Source organism: Geospiza fortis, unplaced genomic scaffold (genome assembly GCF_000277835.1).
Source record: "Geospiza fortis unplaced genomic scaffold, GeoFor_1.0 scaffold229, whole genome shotgun sequence".
Classification (NCBI taxonomy): domain Eukaryota; kingdom Metazoa; phylum Chordata; class Aves; order Passeriformes; family Thraupidae; genus Geospiza; species Geospiza fortis.
This window is the reverse complement of record NW_005054357.1, coordinates 999,627-1,010,182: the sequence shown is the minus strand read 5'-3', so window position 1 is coordinate 1,010,182 and position 10,556 is coordinate 999,627. Positions and strand designations below refer to the sequence as shown.

The following is a 10,556-nucleotide window of genomic DNA, read 5'->3' as shown; positions in this document are numbered from 1 at the left end:
TAGTCCCAGTAAAGCATACAGCAAAGAACATGGAACTACCTCCAAGATGTCCATGGTCCTCCTGCGTCATTTTTCTAGGGGAGAATTACTAAGCACATGCCCCTTAATTGAATGTGAGACAATACCAGAGGTGTCCTTTACTGAAAGTATCGATGACACTGGGAGCAAACCTGAGCCTTCAGAACACAAAGGCTCTTTAGTGTATGAACAATGGGCAGCGAGCTCCGGGGAGTATCCCTTAGAAAAGCACAAAGAAGTACAGGCTCATGACAAAAATGGAAACTCATTAAATGGAAATAGATCTGTTTCAAAGAAACCTATTTTTTATTCTGGTCAATGTGGGTGCAGACAAGAATTTTCACAAGTGATTAATGAGGCTGGAGATACACACACCTTTCAAAACATGAAAGATGAGAGAGCCCTGTTTAAGAGAACAGTTTCACCTTGTGAGCTCAAATATGGCCAAGGGCAAGCTCACTATTGCCTTCCTGACTTCTCTGAAGTTGCTTCAGAAGTTCAAGTACCAAAAAAACCTAACAATATTACCTCAGTTCCTTCAACTGCAAGAGAAAAACCCTTTCCTATTTTGCAAAGTAAATCAGTACCTGTGAACAACATTTTGGAAAATAAGAATTACTTCAATTCTGCTGAAGTAGAGAATCAAGAAGAAAGGAGTATTTCAGAACTGCTGCGACAGCTACAGGTAATTAGGATGCTTGAAGAAATTCTCCATCCTGGGTAAGAGTGGTTTATTGTAAGAAGATGTTCTTATCCCATAAAATCTAACATGACTAGCTCTATAGGCACTCTGTAGGTATCAGTGAGTACACCATCTGACTCAAAAACTACTTTTACAAATAAAGTTCTGTGGGACTGACTTGAGACAGAACTGTCATTACCATTATTTAAAGACTGAGTATTCTTTAATACGCCAGTATTTAACACTGGAGCATTATTTGGGATGATAAAGCATCCTATCAATTCATTAGGAAATCCACTATAAAGTGTTATTTCTAGTGTTATTTTTAAATATTTAAATTCACAAAAAATAGTTCAAATACATTTTTAAGAACAACATTTTATTTTTTATTGTACCTACATTAAGACATCTTTGCCTTTTTTCACATCTAACACACTTCAGCTACTGAGACTGGTATTTATTGACAAAGGATTTTTTTGACAGTATTTCTCTTACTGTTGTGAGTTTATTTTAAAGCTTGTTAGTAATTAGATAACTGCTGCTCAACTTCATGCCCTGATATGGAGCTCACTCACTGAGCTTTACAGGTTCTTAATTCTGTTCCTAGATTTACATCTTAGTAAATTGCCTGAGATACAACAAGTTTTAATAGTTTTCCCTATTATTTCCTGGCTGCAAATGAGATGCTGACACAGCATGCTGACATCCAGAATCATATTGACCATCTGAGATTTAATCCTAAGGTAAATATCTCAAAATACTTTTTTTTTAAAGTCATTCTTCTTTACCTCTAGCACTATGACTATCCCCCTAAAACTATTTCACCACCTTCATATTGTATTTCCCATTTATACAAATCCTCTATATTTTCACAACACAGAGAAGTATTTTAAGTATTTATACAATGAGACACTTTACACATCTGTCAACTCAGAAAATATATAAAATAATATATATTTCATTAATATTTTGTATTTTGAGTTAAAGTTTTTTGTCCAGCTCCATAAGTGTTCTATACATTGTATCTATAATGAAGGTTCTCATTTTAACAGATACTTCCTCAGTCAGACTTTGCAAATGCCAACATTGCCATTTCCTCAGGACACACTGGGACACCACCTGATGGCATCACATTACGTGCTCCTGTCCCTGTACAACCTACACATGGTTTGCTTAAAGCAAGTAAATAAAATTACAGTAGCTATGCAAATGACTATTTAATGTAATTTGATTACATTTTTGGGCCAAAATTGCAATTGACCAATCTTCCCTTGTATTCCATAGGACTGCAGCCTGAAACAGCAGCATCAGCTCTACCAGCAGCTGGGACAGTGAAATCACAGTGTCTAAATCCTTCTGATTCACTGCCAGAACTAACGCTAGGAGAAAAGATGTCTCAAATACTAAAGGATCAGACAGAGCAACTGACTAAGAAAGTAAGAGCTCTCTTTCAATATCCACTTTGCACTGATGCTCAAATTCCATACTCTCTTGGTAAATTGGTTTAAACATAATTATTAAGTCTAATATTTTGTCTTGAAGGTGGAAGACTTCTCTAAACATGTGATCCAGGAAACACTTTTTTTACAAGACAAATATCTGGTAAATTAATTTATGTATTTTGAGCTGAAATACACTTGAAATGGCTGTAGACTTATAATTTCTTGATGTTTACCTGAAATGGATATTTACTCTTCTCAATTCAGACTGAAGGTATGAGATTAGGAAGCAAAAATGAAGGTGTTCAGTAGGTGGACAAATTCTTAAATCTTTTAAGGATTCTGACTTAAAGCTGTTAATAAAAGGCCTAAAGATGCCATATAAGTTAGGAATTTTGACATGTAGGGCATCAGTTCAGAAATAATTTTTATTATTTTACTTGGACATAATAGAGCAGCACAGAGTATTAGGTGAATATGAAATATGCAGTCCTGTTTCAATTCAGAGAACTACTAAAATTCTTACCAACAGCACTGCAAATAACATCTGGCTTACATAGCAAGACATAGTGACAGCTACTTATGCTAAGTTATCATGACATTTTATATTGAAATATTTCTTATTGATGAAGGCATTAAATCAACTGAAAAGATACCTTGATGCCTTGGAAAGAAATTATTTAAAAGCTAGAGAAGAGCACCACAACTTACAGCTGCAGAACTACAAGGACAAGCCTATCAACCTTGGAGAGTTTGATCCTGAGAGGTTAGAAGAGAAGTGCTAAGTAGTACATCAGTATATTTTCTTTGACTCTCTTACAGATTTTGCTTCATTTATCCATCAGAGTTTTCCTGTAATGAAAATATTATCTTAATGTGGTAAACTGTAAGTTGTCTGGCCAAAATTCACCTTGGGATTTATATGTCCTACTTGTAATTGGATATCTGCTTGATTAATTCAAATACTTAAAAGAGACTCTGACAACTCCATACATTTTATTTTTTTATTTTACGGGAAACGTACTGTCATGTCCACTATGGTTATCGTGGTAAGAAATAAAAGATCACTTTAGAGAGCTTTAAGTAACTGTGAGTTGTGATTGGATTTAGAAGGGTGGAAGGAGGAATATTCAGACTTGGCATGCTGCTTGAAGACATTCAAGAACAAATGGAAGCCAGCAAAGGCAGCCTGTCATCATTACTGACTTCCTATGAATCTGCCCAGTCTTTTTGTGAGGTAACTGACTTTTATTAAACACTACAATTATTCTGTTTTATTGATGAAAGTCTTGAGAACCCAAGTGTAGTTTTGTGATTGTATGTTCTCCTCTAGTAAGAGCATGATGCTTTTATATAGCATGTTACTTCAAAAGAAAATATTTAAAATGAAATATTAACTTCATAATATGTAATTAACTGTAACAGAAACCTAAGTATAAAAACAAAACTATACTGAATGTTCTTAGTTCCAGTTTCAAAAGCATTTATTTCACAGTAACAAAATATGAGTAGCTAATTTAACTTCTGCAAAGCTGTTTTGGGGAATTAATCACTATCATTTTCTGGGAGGAAAGATTACTTTGTCCAAGATTACTTTGTCCAAGATCTTAAGCTGCAGAATTACTAGAAGACCAAACAGTATTATGCTACAGAAAATTCTGTTTACTCCTAAGAATGGTAATATTTTCTCCCAGATCATAAATACACATTCACACTATCCTCCCCCCAAAAAAAATCTTACTGTCTTCTACAAATCTACAGGTAAGTCTCAACAAATGCTTCCATAACCAATGTTTTGGGTAACTTGGGCTTCAGAGAAAAATGGTAAGAACCTGAGGAGATGCTGTTTGGTAGGAGTCGTTCCTTGCAATGCAAGGCCCACCTATTCCTGTGCCTGTGCTTTGTTACTTTGTACAGAGCCTCGCAGTTTCAAGCACTGCTGATCTTCCACAAACAAGAAGTACTGAAACTCCATCTTTTCACAAGAAGCATGAGGGAGAAAGAAGTCAGACAACTGATGTAATCCCACCAGCAAATCAACTTTCTTTAGAAGGCAAAAAGTGCAATCTTTGTCTGCACATGTAAGTGAAAACTTGGAAACAGCCATTGAATTTTTAATAAAAACATACATAAAATTAATTGCTGAATAAGAAAATTAGGATGACTGAAATCTGAAAAGCAACATTAATATTTCCAGAATAAAAATTCTACAGAATTCTATAACTGCATATCCAAGAATTCCTCCTAGCCTGGTCTTCCTACCTTTCTCAGTGTGAAAGTATTTCCTGAAGCTAAAACACCACCATCACTTGCACCTAGGAGTTAAATCATCTGTATAAAATTCATGGCAGCCACACAAATTCAGGATGTGAATAACTAGTCAGAGTACAGTGCCAGTAAAAGATAATTTGCCAATATTTGTGTGGTATTTTTAATTGAACAAGAAAAGGGAGGGATGCAGATCCTTACATAATTAACAATCAAAACCTTGTGAAAACTCTAAATACCATCTCCACCCTCCTGGGAAGCATTTGATAGGTGTTAAACATCTCAATGATATTAGAAAAATAAAATAAGTGGTCCCCCCTTAACCAATCTAAGGTTAAAAAAAGAGAACTGAAGTAAGTTCCAGTAGAGAAGCAGAGCTTCTGGGAAAAGAGTGCAGCATAGAGCACAGTCATATTAACCTAATTCTGTCAGATTGTTTTGTAGGGTAGGTGTTAATAGTTGTCTAGTAAAACTCACCTAGCTTCCACTTTTTTCTCTGTAATTGAAAGACTATTAGTTCAATCTTCTGATCATTATGTTCATGAACAGGCAGAAAATATTCCAAATAAACTTGGCGATCCCATACACCCTAAGTTAAAAATACACATCAGGTAACTCAAACGAGGAACCTTGTTCTTTTTCTTTCAGAAGGTACATCTCAAATATTCCTCTAATTATCTAAAGGCATTAAAGCCTTAATAACAGTTCAAAGTTACTAAGATACCAAATCATATTAATTGTATGTTGTATCAAAATACTATCAGTGGTAACAGATGGATGTAGCTAAGATTTCATACTACTTTATTATTCCAATGCAGGATTATCAAGATCTCTACTTTTAAGCATTTTTAACACTTGTGGGAAGTCAGGATGCTTTTGTCAGAATGTGTCCTTTAACTAAAGGGTTAATTATTTTTCAACTAGTTAATTATTAAACTTCTGCTTACCAACTTTTCAGGTAACTGATAAAAGTAAAGTTCTTTCTGTGAATAAATATGATTTATTCTTCGTAAAGTAATTAATCATTAGTATGATGTATTAGAGATGTTTGTAAGTCTCATCCTAGAAATATTAATATACAATAAAAATATTTTGTTTCCATGCTCAAAGAAATACAAATATCCAGGAAGGAAAAACTGGAACATCTCCACTCTTCAAGCAGAGAAAACCAACTGATTTATCAGATACCAACCTGAGTAAGTCATGAGGGCATATAAAGGTCAGAACCATGCTTAAACCTGCTAGAGAATCCTGGGAATACATTCCTTTTATGTCTCAACATGAAAATTGTAGTTTTAACAGATGTTACTGCTTAGCAGAGCACAAAACACTGAGAATAAAAAGGAAACTAAAAAGATCACCAGGTCAAATTCACTGTGAAATTCTCAGTGACAGACCAAGAGGCAACAGACACATTGCAGTGCAATTTTCAGTTAGATATGAATGAAAGATTTTTAACTTGCTCAAGCATTGAAACAGTTTGCTCTAGAGAGGCTGTGGCATATCCACTTTCAGAGATACTCAGAACTCAACTGGACAGGGTTCTAAGCAACTTCCTTTAAGTTGGGCCTGCTTTGAGAGGGGAGAGAATCAGAGGACCTCCAGAAGTCCTTTCCAACCTGAATTACTCTATAAATCTAATTCAGCTTCCTAGATAAGTTTCCAAATATTGCCACTGCTAATACTTTCAAGAGCATGACAGTGACGTGCACACACGTGCTTTGATTTTGCTTTTTCTTCTGATCTGCATTTATTTAATGTTCTATAAGATGATTCTAAGCTTGACAACTGAGACACTTCATATCAGTACATCCACTTTCAGTTTTTGGAGTCAACTTCATTTTTCTGCTTAAAAACAATTTTACCTTTCCACTGCAGAATATTCTGAAGCTTTTAGTAACTTGCAACTAAAGGAGAACAGCATGAGCTGTCCTACATTCAGTTTTAAGTCTGAATATCCAGGTTTTCTTACCTTTTGTCAATCAGTTGTCCTTGACTTTTTTGTGATATCCTCTTAATTTAAGATAGCATCCTGGGATTACTGTTTGTACTGGTTGGTGCAATAGTTAAAGCAGTGCCATACTAGAACTGCTCAAATTCTCATCCCATTCCTATTATGCTGCACTGTTCCCATAACACTGTGGACAAGGACATGGAGAACATCATTAAAGAAAAAAAAGCCAACAATTCTTGGTCTGAAAATAAGCACCACCAGAAAATTACATTCAAAGCTTGCAGACAGGGCTGAAACCTAATCTTTAACTCAATCCTCACTTTCCTGGGGGTGAAAAGTACTTCCTCAAATTGCAGTAGTATTAATGGCAGCAAAAGGCTCTGAAATTACAGTGCTGAAAGCCAAATAATTACCTGAGTACATTAGCCAAAGCTTCTCATATTTCAGACCCTTTTAACTTACTTTTTGAATTTTAGGCAGTGATTCAGAAGACTTCTCAGCCTGTGATTCTTATAATGATTCACAAAGCAAGGACCTTGTCAACTGTGACACTCTAAGTTACAAATCATTAAATATGAGATTATGTGGAGAGAAACAAGGTACAGTGATTGCAAAAATATGAACATCTACAAGGAAACACTGCTTGTAGTTTTATTTTTCTAAACCACACATCTCTTGGTTTCCAGGACTTAGATGCAGATGCCCCAGGGGAAGCAGAGATCAAGTAAAACTCAGGAATTACAAAGCGTCTGCTCAGTATTGTACCCTATGTAGAAAAAGCAGCTCTGGTTCATCCTGTAAGTGTGATGGGTAATTAACAAACACAGGCTGGCTTTTTAGGGGCAGAAAGCCACACTGCACACACCAGGCCACATTTAATTTAGTTTAAGCACTCATTAGCACTGTAAATCCAACTTTTACACACCTGGTCAAGTTTAATCTCCATGCACAACAGATTTAACTTTCCCTGGTTCTTAGTGAGTGGAATCCCTTTCATATTTCATTTATGGCAGGAATATCTCATTTTGCAGAGCCACATGAAAGGATACGAAAATTAGGCATTACTGTGCCAGCTTTTATAGTGCCAGCCATTAACCTAACGTAGTATAAACAAATACTAAAGAAAATTCCAGCTCTATCCTCATATTGTGTGACATGCAGCAAAGTCAAGGGGAGCCTAATTTAAAAAAATCAAATCATCTGAACATGAACCTTTTCAAGTCACTTAGACTCTCTCTAGCATAAGAAAAAATTGCTTAAAGAAAAATATAAAATTTCATCAAGATGAAAGCAGAAATTAACTATTTGTCTCTAGCAAGCCTGTGAAACTACAAATCAAAGTAGTATTCATTATTAGGATTATGACACTGATTATTCTACACTTCCCCACTGCAGTTTTTCACTGCATAAAACTGAATATAAATCTGCATTCCATTTGCCAACTAAACTCAAGAGCAAACACAAAAAGGTTAATCTGTCCTCATTTACAAAAAACTTTAAATATATTCAAGTTTTATTCAGCAGTGATAGTTACTTGGTCTTTAACTTATGCTAAAGAGAAAAAAAAAGTTAAAATACACAGAAAATTACCTTTTTTTTGGTTTTATACATGGCCTCAACAACTCCAGCTTATTCACAGAAGAGAATCTCCACTCAAAAGGCTCAAAAACCCAGTCAGCCAGATGAAGTTGTAGCCAGAGTTCATGAAAGGTAAGCTATAGTAATAACTATGTAGTACAATAGAAAACCCCATTGTTGAAGATTCAGCATGGAAAAAACACAAGGTATCGTAAGCAGGAATAATATTTTAGCTTTTGCAGTACATGTTGTATATTAGAATTTCACTCTTTAATGAAATTAAAATATTTGCTTGAGGAACATGTGTAAACAATTCTTACATTAGTTCTTCACTCCTAATGTAATGAAGAGTAAAAACATAACTTCTTTAGCTGACACATTTAGTAATGAAAAAAGAATTCACTTTAAGAGGATGTTCCCATTCAAAGATTCAAAAGCAGGCCTGTATTATTAGCATGCAGCTCTGTTTGCTACCAACTATTGCTCTATAAGTAATAATCCTACTTTTAATTGCTCTTAATATTAAATTACACCATGAGACAGAAATAAACTGGATTCCTAATAGTAGCACAGACTAGACTGAAATGCAAACAAGTTTTGTCACAGTATTTTGACAGCTTTACTCAATAGCAGGAATTGCCTGGAAGTTCAGCAGCTGCAATTGAAAGCTGCACAGTGGCATAGAACACTGAGAGAAAGTTGCAGCAGCAGCAGAGTGCCGCTATTATGAGAAATTTTCTTACTCTGCATCCTAGAACATTTTCTGTTTTATTGCAATGCAGATAGAACACAAATAATGATGGACTGTGCTTTACAATTCCATGGAAAAGTCTACTTACCATAAAATTAACTTGCAACCAAGTGCTATCAAGGTTTATGTATGTGATTCATAGTTTAGAAGCTCTTTTTCTTACTTAAATGTTATTTTATTCTATATATCTTATCTTTAGGAAATCCTTTGTGGCTGCCAAAACCTGCTGTTCAAGCACATGTGATAAAATGATCCTTTCACAGCAATACACACCCAGTAAGAAATCTGCCCAAAGAAAATCTGCAATCAACACCAGAGACAGAAATGTCAGTGACTCCTATGCAAATGTAAGACTTTTGAGTGAAAATTAAAAGCCACACATCTTTCTTGAAAGGATTACCTCCATACCTTATGGCCCTGTAGAACATCCCATCCTTAGCAAGCTGATTCCTACAATCTAAGCATGTGTAAGACAAGAGGGAGTTCAAACCCCAAGCATTTTGGCTTGTATGTTACTATATTTCTTCATATAGATTGTGCTTGTTGTGCAACTCAGTCCCTGTATTAAAGGTGAAACAGACCAAAAATAGCACTGGATCTTATCTCTAGAATTGTGTTTCATATACTGAAATAAAGCCTAGTTAGACAAACCACTATCAAAACCTCAAGAAAGCCTTCTCAGTACCAAAAACATTCACCACAATGGAGCTGATACATTAGAAAGGTGTAAATATCCCTCAGTTCAAATGAATACACAAAGAGAGAAATGATTAACAGATACTTCCAACTTGAATCTTAGAGCAGTCTATCATGTGACTCAAGTTTTACTTCTCAACATGTATTCAGAGTGAAAATCACGGACAAAACCTAAACATCATCTTTTTCCAGTACCTATGTATACATTTGCCTTCACTATTAACAAGGCTACATTTTATTATTTCCAACAGGTTTTAAGTTCTACTCTGGATCATGCCATAGAGACAGCAAACTGTCTGAAGAAAGCTACAGAGCGAATGGTACAAGCAGTTTCAGAAGATCTAGCTAAAGTTAAGAGAAAACAGTTTTAATTACCTAGTTCAAATGCTGTATTCTGCTGGTTCATACTGGAAGTGTTAGTATTTCTGCAAAAATCAAATGATGAACACAAACATGAAAGAGTCAGCTAGCTTTGTCAGCTGTTCTGTACCTATTGGTACTAAACCAAACCAGAGCACAAAGGTATTCCACGTTTACACATGTAATACCTTTGTAAACGGTACCCTTGTAAAGGTATTCCACGTTTACCAAGTGTAAATGTGGAATATTTCTATATTGAGTGTATTAATAAAAACAATAATTTGTTTTTAGAACTGTAAAACGAATTATTAATTCTACTGAAAGTCTTTAGTAGGTTGGGTAATGCCATTACTGTGTTCAGATACCTTCTGTAAGGATTCACTTAAGACAGCTTCATAAAAATTGGCTTAAACAAGCAAAATTAACTTTCTGACTTGGATTTCCCTCCACTCCCAAGTGTGAGAATAAATCTCAGTCATTACTACATACCATTTCTTCTCACACTTCAACGGCGGCTTCTTAATCACACCAAGAGAAAACAGTCTCTGTACCTGAGACATCTAGACGCAATCATCATGTTAACATACCGAGTCACAGTCAACATTTGGAATTATTTTGGTTTTAGAGTGCCCTACATTGAGAATTGTTTGTTTTTAAGAAACATCCTTGTATGTTGCAATGACTGAATTACACCATTTGTTGTTTAAGTATTTGTAACAATTAAATTGGTTCCTTCAATTTGATGTTCTTAATTTGTCAGATATATCTGGCTTTGACATTTTAGCTGATGGTAAGTAGGTTGGAAATTTT

At 35.0% G+C, this 10,556-nt stretch overlaps 1 protein-coding gene across 1 annotated transcript in view; it reads left to right on the top strand.

Annotated features, from left to right (window-relative positions):
- AKNAD1 (AKNA domain containing 1) overlaps positions 1-10,484 on the top strand; it is an 11,532-nt gene extending 1,048 nt beyond the window's left edge. Inside the window, 14 exon segments of the mRNA XM_031059181.1 lie at positions 1-703; positions 1,384-1,443; positions 1,753-1,882; positions 1,985-2,136; positions 2,243-2,302; positions 2,772-2,905; positions 3,250-3,376; positions 4,057-4,220; positions 5,518-5,603; positions 6,838-6,960; positions 7,048-7,158; positions 7,990-8,071; positions 8,890-9,037; positions 9,638-10,484. The exon segment at positions 1-703 is cut by the window's left edge and continues 53 nt beyond it. Coding sequence (XP_030915041.1) covers positions 1-703; positions 1,384-1,443; positions 1,753-1,882; positions 1,985-2,136; positions 2,243-2,302; positions 2,772-2,905; positions 3,250-3,376; positions 4,057-4,220; positions 5,518-5,603; positions 6,838-6,960; positions 7,048-7,158; positions 7,990-8,071; positions 8,890-9,037; positions 9,638-9,757 — 2,200 coding nt within the window. The 3' untranslated portion in view covers positions 9,758-10,484.
- Positions 10,485-10,556: the final 72 nt, after the last annotated feature.